Source organism: Pinus tabuliformis, chromosome 6 (genome assembly GCF_031772625.1).
Source record: "Pinus tabuliformis cultivar Carrire ecotype Pingquan chromosome 6, CPIR1, whole genome shotgun sequence".
Lineage (NCBI taxonomy): Eukaryota > Viridiplantae > Streptophyta > Pinopsida > Pinales > Pinaceae > Pinus > Pinus tabuliformis.
In genome coordinates, this window is record NC_142292.1 from 231,641,769 (window position 1) to 231,656,451 (window position 14,683).

At 40.3% G+C, this 14,683-nt stretch overlaps 1 protein-coding gene across 1 annotated transcript in view; it reads right to left on the bottom strand.

Moving 5' to 3' along the window:
* The window catches only part of LOC149258266 (uncharacterized), a 204,958-nt gene that overhangs the window by 37,450 nt on the left and 152,825 nt on the right, over positions 1–14,683 (bottom strand). Inside the window, exons 3-4 of the mRNA XM_089414960.1 lie at positions 8,014–8,173; positions 7,727–7,906 (exon numbers count right to left, since the gene is read on the bottom strand). Of these exons, the coding sequence (XP_089271086.1) occupies positions 7,727–7,906; positions 8,014–8,173 (340 nt within the window). The remainder of the gene's footprint in view (positions 1–7,726; positions 7,907–8,013; positions 8,174–14,683) is intronic.

Below are 14,683 nucleotides of genomic sequence, written 5' to 3' on the forward strand. Positions count from 1 at the left end.
GTACTCAGATTTACTACTGCATAATAATAAAACCCTCAGTTGTTGCACCGGTATTTGTGTATTTGTGTGTGTGTGCATCTATTCTTCCAGTATTATTTTTCTTTTGCAATATTTTATTTGTGAAGGTTGTAGTGTATTAGTTTTGATATTTACCGTAGAATACAATAAATAATTTGTTCAATTTATTTAACAAATAGAAGAAACTTAATCAGTTGCCGCAGTAGGATTCAGGGTTTTCTATATTTTCACATGGTATCAGAGCATAGGTTGTAAGCCGGAGTTCTCAGTGGCAGAAGGGAAGAGGAATTTCGAAGCTTTGCGTAGGCAGCAATTCGAAACCCTTAGAGGCAGCGCAGTTCTTGGCCAAGAGGGTCAATTTTTGAGGAAAAGTTTATTTCTCTGAGAGTCGACAGAGAATAAATTTTTCCAGATCAAAGATTACTAGAGGCAGAGGGGGAAGTAGTATTTTCCTTGCAGAGCAGAACTTCAATGGGGGCGCAATTATTTTGCAACAGTTTGCTAGTGCAAAATAACGTCAAGAGGAAGAAAGAGCACACACTGAGGGAATTCTTTCCTTAGGGAACTTCTAGTCCAGAAGTTCGATTTTTCATTGCAGAGCAGCAGTTGTTGTGAGCAAATTTGCCCAGTCCAATAGGGAGTGCATAGAGGCAATTAGCGACTGCATAGAGGAGAAGAGGAGGAGTTCGACTTTTTGTAGAGATGGCATCAGCAGGGCTGAGAGATCAGGATCAGTTGGAGGGAGCCTCCAACTATGTGATCTGGAAGGCAAGAATTTCCTGTCTTCTAGATGAATATGAACTCAAAGCCTACATCGATGTAGTGGTAGCTATCCCCACAGATGCAGATTAGATGAAGACCTACAAGAAGGAGATGGCAAAAGAAAAGAGGTTGATTCTCGATGGGGTTCGAGATCACATGGTGTCTCACATAGCGGGCAAAGATACTGCCAGGCAGATGTGGGAAGCTCTTGCTACGCTATACCAGGGATCTTTCGAGCAGCGGAAGATGTATCTTGAGGAGAAGCTGAGATGTACCAGGATGCAGAAAGGGGAGCGCATAGACCCCTTCCTCACTAGGCTTCAGGATGTCCGAGACCAGCTGTCTGCAGTAGGGTCAGTGCCCCAACCTATAGAATTGGTGCAGTTAGCTCTAAATAGTGTTTCCAAAGAATGGCAAGTCTTCGTCCAGAGTATTCTGGGCAGAGATAAGTTGCCTGATTGGGATCAAATGTGGGTTGATCTGCAGCAGCAGGAGCTAACGCGAGATTTGGTGAAGAGCACCATCAGTGGCACCAGCAGCAGCAGTGGGACGACGCAAGTGAAGGAAGAGGAGAATGTGGCCCTCGCATCAAAGGGGCAGTAGGAGCAGCACAGGAGAAAGAAGGACCTTTCCAAGGCCAAATGCTTCAGATGTGGTGATCTTGGCCACTACAGCGCTCAATGTCCTCTTAGAAAGAAAGTCAAAGAGGAGAAGCAGGATCAGCAAGTTGCATTTGCAGAGATCAACAAGCTATCCTCCAGATTGGAGGAAGAGTTTGCCATGATCACCGATATACCTCTAGGAGTGAGGTGGTGTGATTTGGAGTTGTAGCCCCAAAGAGCTACAGGATGGGCAGGATTCTTGAGGAGGTCCACCTCTTGAATCAATACCTTGCTACAGAAGCCCATAGCATGCAGTAGCAGGATGGATCAGTGGCAGATGGTGTAGTCAAATGCCAGAGTGACAGATGCAATGGCTAGTAGCAGTCAGATACTGGGCGGCGCAGTGCAGAGTTGGCAGCAGTGCATTGGGCACAGAGCAGAGTCAGCAGCAACGCAGAGGCTTCGGTGACACAGAAGCTAGCAGCAGTCAGATACTCGGGAGACATATGCATCATACTGATCACATTTGATTCAGTACTTTGGATGCTTTAAAAATTACAGTCGTTGCAGTTGCAGCAACAACAGATGCAGAGGTAGTTGCAGTGTTGGCAGCAGTTCAGCAGGGCCAGCAGTAGCACAGATGCACGTATATCAGAGTTGCGCAGTAGTTGGTGGGCAGCAACAGCCAGACATCAGCTGTGTGACAGGAGGTGGTGCAGAGACAGGATGTTGCTTCAGTGAGTTGCAACGCTATAACACATTCCTCACTAAGAGGGAGTGTTACTTTTTGTAGCATCAGATGTGTTCTAGCCACGAAATTTGGTGGAGGCTAGAATACATGTATTCTCCAAAACCCAGAAATCGTTTCTGGAAATTCCACCTAGAGACGACTTAATTAAAATAATTAATCGTTTTGTAATGTTTCCTAAGTCTAAACTTAGGAAATATGATTAATTAAAGGGTATTAATTAAGACATGGTGAGAATCTTCTAGAAGAAGCATGGATCGAGTTCTAGTTAATCTTAGCCATTGATTATGTTTTAATCTTGGTCGTTGATATCTCAACGAGAGATTATAAGAAGAAATTTGATGGGGCTTGGAGAATACACGTCAGACACCAACAATTCAAATTCACTGGCAGATTGAACTCCTGAGTAGCAGTGATGAGTTGCCAGAGAGAGAGCTAGTGAGCTCGAAGCAGTGAGAGAGGGGCAAGTATAGTAAGGCCGGAGGAAAATTTTCCTGTTCTGGTGAGTTCATTGCAGAGAGGCAAAGAGGCAACGCAGAGCCACGCAGAGGCAGCACAGTGCTTCAGAGGGGATTTCGTATTTTGCTGTGCATAAGAAGTGATTTAGTACCAGAAGACGGAGAGAGAGTCTGGAGACCAGAAGGGTCCATCTTCCAGATAGTAGCTGATCAGATAGCGGGAGAGTAGCAATTCCGAGTTGTGGGACGCAGTACTACGTAGGTTGATGCATGGACTGCGCAGAGGAAGCAGAGAGCAGCTCATCTTGAGCCAAGGTCAGTGTCAAATCACCAATGGGAGTGAGATTTTTCTCACTAGACTTATTTTCAGTCATTTCTCTGTATGGACTACAAGATTTGAGCGTCCATAGTTTTGTACTCAGATTTACTATTGCATAATATTAAAACCCTCAGTTGCTGCACTGGTTTTCCCAAGTTGGGTTTTTCCGAGGACATTGGTCCAAAAATAACTATGTACTTGTGTGTGTGTGCATCTATTCTTCCAGTATTATTTTTCTTCCGCAATATTTTATTTGTGAAGGCTGCAGTGTATTAGTTTTGATATTTACCGTAGAATACAGTAAATAATTTGTTCAGTTCATTTAACAAATAGAAGAAACTTAATCAGTTGTTGCAGTAGGATTCGGGGTTTTCCAAAGTTTCACAAACATCGGCAAAATCAAAATACCATCAAAATATCGGTAAACATCGGCTAGGCCAAAAAATCGTGATTTCGAGATAAAATCGGAATGTTATCGAGATGTTTGCAACATTGGTCTAAACACCTTAATAATTTCATAATAAAATTCTGCTAGTGTTTTGGCTACTTGGGCATTGAATATCTAGCTTAGATCTAGTCATTTGCTTGTTGGAATATCTCTGCATAACTGAATAGATCAGATCTGATATAAATCGGAAAAGAACATTCTAAGGTGCATAAAATTGATTGGTGTGGCATTAATGTTTTGGGCTTGAATCTTCATTTCTAGTGGCTGATATCTCTGCATAAAAGGCATAATCAGATCTGATATTTTCTGAATATAACATCTTAAGAGGGCTAAAAGTTCATCAATTTACATTGGCAAAGTTATTTTATCAATTGGCAAGTCATTAGGCTATTCATTGGTCATTTTCAGTTTTATATGCTTGTTAATTCCTTGATTTGAAGTGACATAATTACTGTTGTCCTATACTTCATCATAAGTAGCTCTTTCATGGTTAAATTGGCTCATGGTGGTTTATGTTGTTGAGTTCTAACAATTGCTTGTCTTGTGTTAGATTTGAATAAATTGTTAACTTGGCACTAAAATCACTCAAACATCTAAGCTTTAAATCCTCTAATCTCATTAATGGTTTAATTTACTTGAACATTAACATCTAATTTGCATCTTTGTGTTTAGCATCTAATTGGAGCATTGTTGAGAAATCATTGGATAATTGATCTAGGTTAAAGATCATAATCTTAAGAAGCTTTGATATCTTTGTTGTCTATCTTAAGCACTTGGCATCTTAAGTTTCATTGGTTATCATTCTAAGTGAGCATCTCAATATTGGTCATTGGCATATCTTAAGTGGTCTCAAGTAATCATTGTTGAATTAGATATTTATTCTAAGCATCTTATGGATTGATCTATTGTTTAACATTGGCACTTGTATCATTAAGCACTTGTCTTGTTTTAAGATTGTCTTTTAATTCATTATTAAGTACTCTTGCTATAAGGTAATTAACATCAAGTACTTAAAGAACATAAGAAATCCTAACTTGAAAACCACTCACCCATTTCATTGCATAAGCATCCTAGGCTTAGCTTGCACTAATAATTTACCTCCAAGCATAAGCTTGGTTGATAGACCTCTAAGGCCACCCTTTCTCACCTAGCTTGAGGGATTTAGCACCTTTCTAGTGGTTAACACAATGAACTTGCAGTCGTCAAAGCCATAGTCTCTACAGCGTCGGAGGCACTGGGTGGTTGGAACATAGGGGGAGGTATCATTAATCAAGCCTCTGATTGCTTCCCGTTGGCTTCCATCCCACAACCTACTCTAAAAACTGGTTTCAAAACAGTTAAGAGGGAGGTTCCATTTAGGCTAGGCATATAATCTAAAAGTAACCAAGATCCTTGCATTACACCTAGATCTTAGGATTTGCATGGCATATAGGTATAAGTTATCGAAAACGCCTGAAGAAATTGCCGGAAACGCGGACCCCCATTTCTGAAACGGAAATGGATATGATCCTTGTCCAAAACATCGTAAAAACGTTTTTGTGCCGTTTCAAAAAATCGAAAACTTCGGATTCGGAATTGGATACGTTTCCAAGGGTTTTTAATTTTTTTGGATCCGTTTCCAGATTTAAATCGTGATCGGAATCCACCCTTAAAATGTTAAAACGCATGAAAATTTGTTCAAAAATTTATAGAAACAGAAAAGGATAGATGTTCAAAAGTACAAACAGAAGACTTTGATTAATGTCTTCATAAAGAGATTTATTTGAGGGATAGTTTTCAGTTTGGTTAAGGTTTTGTTAATTGTTATTGATTTTTCTCTTGATTTCGTAAATCCCTCCAATATAACAAATCTTCTCTAGCCAACCTTTTTCCTGCATATAGTCAAGAGACCAAGCTGACATTGAGAAGATTGAAATGTTCAAATAGGTCTTGACAGAATATCCCAATGATCCCATGGGCCTTTTAATTGTCATGCAAGGAAGATAGATACCATATGCCACGCATGACACGTTCTTTGAAGGAGTTGGACCCGAAAGCACAAAGGTTGTAGCATTTCTGATTACATTACTAATGATTATGATAATATGTTGAATGTTATAATAAATGCTAATGATGATGACAATGTTTACGTTGAATTAATGATGATGATTTGTTTATGTTGAATTCATGATGATGATTATGTATTTTTAGATATAGAATCTAGATTCTAAAAGATGAATAATAATATGAAAATATATATATATATATATAGATGTCGTTTCCTTGCCGTATCGTATCCAGATTTTTTGAAAATTTGTCGTATCTGTTTCAAACCCCGTATCCGTATCCATTCTCGTACCCATTTCAGTTCAACTTAGATATAGGTTAGTTAATCATTTAAGCAGTGGTTGTCCATCTGGTTACTTGGTCTTAATTTGTAATAAGCGAGAATTTTGACTCCATAAGGCACTGATCTCATTTCTAAATCTAATTAAATCCTTAAGTCTTGCTAAATTTAACCAAGTAGTTAGGCCACTCAACTGTGTCTCCCGACAAGTTGGTTCCCAACTTGTCTTTCATCATCTCATTTCCATAGGGACTACCCCCCATAGCCTGTTGTTGGGAGACAGCTAGAACAAAGTGGGCGGGGATAAGAGTGACAGCCCCTACCCTAAACCGTTGTCGCGGTGCCTGTACAATCTAAGCGACAAGTCCCTGCCCTGTGTGTGCCCATCTAGCAGAGTTGCTTGGACCTTAAAAACATTGCTAATTTGATCAGTAACAAGACCATCATATGACCATGCAAACACATCCTTGTAACTTTGTGACCAAGCTTCTAATTTTTTGTTTCTCTTCTGCGGTAATCCCCTCTCTAATATTTGTAACCTTGGGATCTTCCTTTGTTCCTATGTTGTTTTTCTCGCATTATTTGAACTTTATAGCATTTGTCCTGCCCTTAAATGCATTAGATTAATTCCAAATTTTGGCTAAATTTTACCATTGGAGAACAATCTTAACTCATATTTACATGTGACAAATCCTAAAACAATGGATATTTTCTAGATATGATGGATTATGTTGGAAAGGGGAAGGGGGAACTTCATGTATTGGCCCCCATAGTCCCTTGTCTTATCCAACTAGCTTCCAAAAGCTACAAGCCTTCATGCAAACATTTAGGAAGGACCTTTTACTTAAAGTTACCACCTTAACACTTTGTTTTCCTTCTCTATTTTGTATTTTCTTTTTTTGCTTCTACTCTTTTCTTTAGATATGCATTAGAATAGCTCTAACTTCATTATTTTTTTAACTTTCATGTTGTTCACCTCTAGTCCTTTTTTTAGATTTATTTGACTTAGGTTTACATTGGTCTTCATTTTGCTCAGAAGAATTTGTTGTATCCATATATCTTCATATCCAATCATATAACAAGGAGTGGAGACTAGAACATCACATGAACAAGTATAATGCTATCTCTCTATGATAAGCCAGTAATGCCAAGCAAAACACCATCAAATCCTCTAACATATCATGATCCATGACATACAACAATCCAAGGAACCAAGGGAACCACCCTAACCATCCAAATCTCTTTGTGATGATAATCATAGAGGTAGTGAAAAACATTTACTAGTATAGGCCTCATGCAAAATGAGGGGTAACAATGCCCTCAAATTCAAACTTGTGAAAAGCGCTTTCAGGGGAAACTTGACAATGAATCCAAGTAATAGATGAGGAAAAATGGAGATGAGATATCTCAATACAGAACATAATGAATTATGCAAGTGTTCACCTCCACCATTATGTATGCAGATTTATCTGACAGCTACAAGATACAACAATTTCTCTGCCACCATCATCACTGTCCTAGAGAGACCCAAGAACAAATACAACCTTGTTTCCTGGATCTTAGCAGAATATAAAGGAGGATCTTAGTCACAATGTCATCAGGCATAGGCAGATTCCACAAAGTCAAGATGGTCCATGTATACGGTCTCTGAACAATCTAGGAGGCACTTCAAGATGACAAACGTTATAATCAATTCAATGCATCATGTTTGATATCAAATGAAACTATAAACAAAGATTGCTTCAAGTGCCCAATGCAAATATACCATTAATATCAAACTTCTTTGTAGAGGACCTTTCAGATATTTATAATTTAGAACAAAATAAAGCAGGGCCTCCTAAGGAAAGAGCATTCTAATGCCCAGAATATTGGTGTTCACTACAGCACCAGAAAAGAATTTTTTCTAAAACAATCCCTTTCCAACATTATGCACATAAAGACCAGAAATAGTTGATAACTTAGCCAATTAAATCTTGAAACCGATGCATGCTTATCAACAATGTCATGCAAAGTGAATACAGTGATTGCTTGTCTTCAGAATCAACCTGCTCAAATATGTAAGGATTAGCAACAGAATTCAATTTAGATCGTTCCATGCTAAGGCCCGCAGTGAATGCTTTGCTCTCAGGCAGTGACCATCTCCAAAGATCAGCATCTTCAACATATCTAAAGAGCAGCTCCACCCGATCTAGACTTTGTTCACTTACTAAGGTTTTTCGCCATTTCTGATCTGGACCAAGAAAATGGCCCATTAACAAAAATCAAGAATTTAATCCACAAAATGTGACGAATAGATGAATAAAAGCCTGACCAATTTAAATTCTTCACCAACCTTGAGACACTTTTCATGGGCAAGCTTTTGGCTGAAGTGCTCATATGCAATAGTAGCACTGCTCTTATGTAGGTCTATAACAGTAGTTATATTTGCACAACATCCTTCAGCAAGTGCAAGTCTGTCACAAGCAGTTTTATGATGATCTAGAACAACCACTCTGCAAAATTTCAACGAATATCATGTGAAATCTCTACCTATCCCTAGAATGTTGAAGAAGGAACAAATACTGATCGATTGAATAAAAGAACCACACACAAGAAGGCATGGAGAAATAAAATGAGGCATGTATAACTTTTGATGAAGCATGTCGATGGGAAAAATAGAAGCACATTGACCCAGCTCTCAACCAGAGAAGGAGATAGTAAGACAAATGAAAATCAACATGAGTACCAACTTATGTAGGTATAGCACATTGAATGATAATTTAAAGTTCCAATGTATCCAAAATTACTTAGCTATTTGTGTGACTTTGTAAATTTGACTTGCAGTTTACAACCACATAACAAGTTTGCTCATTGCCTTATAAACCCTCAAAACTCCCTCCCTCCATCTCTCATAAAGATAAAGAATGTCTTCTCAATCTAGCAGGACAATAATAATACCCACACCAAGTTAAAGCTATACTCAAATAGTAGCAAAGCCTTCCTTGACAAAAGAAATATCATTTGCTTTCATGCAGTAGAAGAACTACTATGTGCCCTCAAACATACACCCAAAACATTTTGGCTGTCATTTCTACCTTGAACACACATTCTTTCAACCCAACTGCCATGAAAAGTCGATCTTTTAGTATTTTGCTATCATTCAAAATCAGTGTTACATATAACACCAATATATCACCAGTATCGTGATATATCACATACTTTTCACTGAGCCAATATTATTGGTGCTATTTATTGTGATATTTTCAACTGCAGAAAATATCACGATTCATTCAACAAATCATGATATTTTCAGTAAATATTGTGAATCAATAGAATTTATCAGCTTGTTTGTACCAATTTCACATTATAACCATGCTACTACACAATCTAGCAGGGCCCTAAGGAAGGGAAACCTAAGGGACAACTACTAGACTAAGTGACAACAATGGGACAATGACCCACTGTCACCTCAGTCAAGGTCCCCTGCTCTTTACAGACTTTCACCAATGGGAGGAGTCCTGGTAGGAAGGGAATCACTTAAGATGGATAGATCAATGACTTAGGTATGAAGTGATTCCACCAAGCCCATTCAAGGAGAGACACAACAATGGCTCAATGCTTCAAGGAAGCTAACACGCTCTCCAAGAAAAGCTTTAAGATGAAGAGATCAAGACCTAGGGTTTTAGATATGATGATGATAATAGGTATTCCTAAGGTCAAGACTCTAGGAGATGAGGTAGGACCTCTCAAAGAAGCTCTATGTGATGATTTAACACTTCTAAAAGGCTCTTTGCTCTCTTTGAGAGACCTAAGAAAGACTTGCGCTAGACCTAGGGTTTTATGAATAATCGTGGGAAGAGTTCCTTCCAAGGTTTTCACTAGATCAAGGCAAGGGAAGAGAAAGGGTTTCTTATGATTTATTCCACTGAATACTATGCTCATATAACCCTCAAGGAAGCCCTCAAACCAAGGAATACAAGCTAGGTTTCCCTTCTAGGGCACACCTAGGGCTCAAGAATATATGGACGAAATACCATGAGAAATCTACCAAACTTGGAGATCCACTAGGCAAGAACTCAAAGGAGTGTCTTGTCCTCACGGAATCCGAAAATTCTCTCTCTAATAGATTTTGCTTGATTCCCTAGCTAGCCATCCTAGGAAAAGAAGGCCAAAAATTTAAGGAGAAAAGATGGAGGAAAGAGGAGTTGACCACCAAACAACTTAGGCCAATGCCTTCTCCCTTGGGTTAATGGAGTCCTAGATGTGTTACATAAGCCAAAATTATCCTCGAGGAGGTTAAAAGATAATGCCCTAGCAACCACCTTTCAACAATTACCTACTATTAGAATATGGATTTTCATGAAGAAAAATAACATTTCATCACTAGGAACATTCATTACATGCTATATCATGAATAGCATATGCAAGAGCCAACCAAATAACTTTCAAAATTATCTTCAACAAAATTAGGGCATGGTAGCATTTTCTCTAGTGGTAGAAATTACATCCATTAGCAATTTGCAAAGAAAGATTTCATCAACAAGAGCACTTACAAAATAGCCATGCAATATATCTATCCATATTCAAGAAGTAGTTCCAAGACAAGATCAAAAATCAGCTCCAAATATCATAGTGCATCCAAGATACTCCAAAAGATCCAAGAGAAAAAGTGTGAAATTGCCTAAGAAGGCCAAAAATCCCTAGTGATGATGATCATCCAAAACAAATGAGGCTTAGTTCTATTTATATGAGCCTCTCTAAATCAAATTAGCCTAATTAGCCCCCAAACATTAAAATAATGGGCAAGAAACTAGCCTTGGTCACAAGTCGACGAAGTAGCTATGATAAATTATGAATTAACCATCCAAGAGCTCACAAAAATGGTGATGTCATGCTGATGTTGGGTCGTTGGAGGGCATGTTGAGTCCTCTTTGTGCCAAGATGTGAGATAGGGCTCTACAAATCTTGAACAAGGGGAAGACCCCTTGTTCTCCATGCAATACACCATGTGGGGACCCAAAGTGATTTTGGGGCACAAATACTGGTCTCATGGGCCTCTGAATGAAAGAAAAGCACATACACTACTCCAAATGAGAGCTCTGATGATGGTGCTTACCCTCCCAAGTCTCTAAGGTGAGACAAACCTCCTCTGGGCCTTGGATCAACTACCATGATCATGCCAAATTGACTAGGGCATGCTGGTCCAAGTGCATCATTTTGCAAATATTACAAGGCAATAAGTTGTTGAAGGTGTTGAGGCTGCCCATGGCATGAAATGATGCCCTGACACATGATGGAGTCCCATGGTTCTCAACGCATCCCATAGGAGTGTCAATATGATCCTCTTGTGGACTTGGGCCCTAGTTAAGTTGCCTAGCCCATGATGAAATCCCTTGCCAATTACATTTAAGTTCCAATGTGTTTCCTCACCATCAGGTACAATAATTCATTAGTGCATCTAAGTGAACCAAGATTGTTAATCAAGGGCATATTTAGACTTCATAATGGGCTTCCCTTCCAAATTTGGGGCTGTAAGCTTATAAACTTTAAATTTTAAATTTTAAAGCTCATAATACACTTGGCATCTCATTTTTTCCCACTTGTGATACATTATCCCCTCTTGATCTACGCATGGCAGTTAGGAGGATCTACGCAACCCCTTTGGTAGCCAATTTATGATGCTTGGGTGAACTAACCTTGGGATCATCACTTGGACACCTATAACTAGTTCTCTTTCTTGGGATTTCCTCCCATTCTTCTATAAATGTAATGCTCATCTCTCTTGCAAGCTAGAGTATGGAAGCTTAAGAGCATGGGAAAACATTCCTAGCTTGTAATTGTCATATCATCTATCAATAAAGAAAGGGGCTTTGGAGGCCTATGCATAAAAAATCCACTACTGAAATCCTATTGCAACAATTGGAATTAATTCTTCTAATTGTTATTTAATTAACAATTTATTTGCTATGGCAGATATCGAATAAATCACACTGCAACCTTCACAAATCAAATTGTGCAGCCTCCTAGAGAAATTTCGACCCCTCTACAATGTACTCACCAAATCTGGACAAATCTTCCTCCAGCCTCACTGTCCCTGCCTTCTCTGTCTTTGCTTCCCTTCTGAAGCTCGAACTTTTCCGGCAACTGACTGCTGCTCTCTAAGAAAATCAAAGTCTCCAAGGAAATCGATCGCTATGTGTGTGTATTCTCCATCTACCCATCGACCTCTTCTTATAATATTTTGTTGGACCTCCAATGGCCAAGATTAAAAATAATCAAGGGCTAAGATTATTTCCCAGTCAATCCATGTGAGTTTCTAGATGATTCACACTTTTCTCAATTAATACTAATTAATTAGCCACTTTCCCTAAGTTTAGACTTAGGAAATATTTAAAAATAGGCTAATAATCTAATTGAGACGCACTTCTATGTGGAATTTCCATAAACGATTTATGGGTTATGGAAAACTCTTGTGTTTTAGCCTCTCCACAAAGTTTCGAGACTAGAAAACCTCTGATGCTACAAAAACTAACACTCCCTCTTAGCAAGGAAGGTGTTCTAGTGTTGCGCCACTGCTACAACACTCTGTCTCTGAATCACCCTTTGCCTCATTGCTGATGTCTGGCCACAGTGATTTCCTGCCACTGCCCACCAACCACTACGCAACTCTAATGTTGCATCTGTGCCGCTGCTGACATTGTTATATTGCTGCCAACTTTGCATTTGCACTGCAACTCCCTCTCATCTGTTGATGCTGCAACTGCAACAGTTGCAACTGAGAAGCATCTTAGAGACTGAATCAATTTTTTCTATTGCATTTGTCTCTTGAGTTCTGACTGCTACTAGCCACTGCAATGTCTACTAAAGAAACTACGTTGTTGCTGACTCTACACTGTGCCACTTTGTACTGTTGCTAACACTGCATTGCGCTCCTCGGTACTTGCCTACTACTAATCTGCAACTGTCACCTTGGAATCTGACTGCATCAACTGACACTGATCCATCTGCCGGAATTTCTGAGTCTAACTATTAGAAACCCTTCATGTACTTTTCTGATTTATTTTTGCCTACTTGTTCTGATTAATTAACAAGTTATTTACCATGTAAACACTGAAAATAAATACAAGTACATGCTCAACACGTTACAAATCATCAACTGAAGGAAACAAAAAAACAAGCACACAAGTGACATCGTTGTTTTTGGACCAATGTCTCCAAAAAAACCCAATGCGGGAAAACCGGTGCCGCTATCTGAGGGTTTTATTATTATGCAGTTTCTGAATACAATCTAGGTGCCAAAACCAGCGCACCCAACAGAGAATAATCTCGCAATAGTACCTCTCAACTCGGAAGCAGATATTCTCGCTAAAACCCCGGATAAACACTTCAACAGCTCCCAGCTCCAATCTACCCCAAGAAAAACCCCAGCATTAGCCTCTAGTGACTGTGTTAGCCCTTTCTAGCCCAGCGTCTGCCCAGCGTCGCCCTAGCTTTCCCTGCGCTAGCCTCTGGAGGCCCTACGTCAACCCTTAGAGCCTCTGCATCACCCACGCTGGCTCTCTGAGGCACTGCACAGCTCCTGGCTGCCTTTGCATGAGCCCCGACTAGCTCTACGTGAACCTCTGGCTGGCTCTACGTCCCTCTCTCCCGGCTTCTGCGCTGATCCTCCTGGTACTATCTCTGCCTCTCTGCTTCTGTATTCACTGCCCCTTAGCTGCAACTCTGATCACTCTTTCGACTTCCTCAGCAAACCCTGCCCCAGAAAATCGAAATCTTGATCAACTCGGTGTGTTCTCCAAGTGACACTCAAGCCTCCTCTTATACTTGTCTCGTTGACAATTCAACAGCCGAGATTAAGTCCCTAATCAACGGCTAAGATTAACTCTGGATTGATCCATGACTTTTGGACCCTTCTAACACAATTTTATATTAATTCACATTAATATTTTATTTTCCCTAAGTTTAGACTTAGGGACTCCATTAAAAACATTAATTATTTTAGTATCTTCCAAACTGTTTAGAATCTGCCCAAACCATTTCTGGGTATTGGAGATCTCATGTGCTTTAGCCTCTCCACCAGTTTAAGTGGCTAGACCACATCCGATGTTACCCCAAATCAACACTCCCTCTTAGCGAGGACTATGCTCTAGTAATACTCCCACTGAGCATCACCCTGATCATTCGGCATCGGTCGCTGTGCTAATGCTAGGCCTGTTGCCCAACATCCTCTACACTACTGCATCATGCACTGCTACCCATGGCCCTACCACTGCCACTGCTGCATCCGTACGACAACCCCTCTCATCATGTTGCATCGTGCTGCCCATAGCACTGCCACTGCTAACTGCTGCACTGCAACTCAGTTACTGAGAAGTAAGTAACTGATCTCCCAACTCTGACATCTCTATCAGGCTAGAGACACCCTCGATGTTGAAACTCCCTCTGTCGCTAACAAGTGCTCCCTCTTTGACCTTTGCGCTGTTGCCTCACACTGTCTTGGGACTCCTGCACTGTAGCCCTCTCTGTCACTCCATCCGCATCCATCTCTACCAACATCCGCTAGTCCTACTACTCCTCTTCGGGGCTCCCGTAGCAAGGTATAATCTAAGAGGTTGGGTACCTTAAGGATCCTGCCCCTCATCGCCTATAGTCTGTCTAACTACAACTCGATGTCTCCCCACTTCCGCTCAAGTGGCGTGTGAGCACTCATGGCACAGTCATCATCTGTCTCCAATTCCTTCTCTGCCCTTGCTGGAACAGCCTTGGTCTCGGAAGCCTCTCCTTTGCTCTTCTTCCTCGGACACTGGCTCGCATAGTGACCCATTTCCCCACAGTTGAAGCATTTGACCTTGGAGAGGCCCTTCTTCTTCCGTTTCTCCTGCTTTCGCTCAGATGTTAGGGCAACATCCTCCTCTTCCTCCTCCTTGATTCTGATCCCCTTGCCGCTACTTCCCGCCTTACTTAGCCTTCTGATCTCTTCTTGGCAAAGAGTCGCCCACATTTCCTCCCAATCTGGTAGGGTC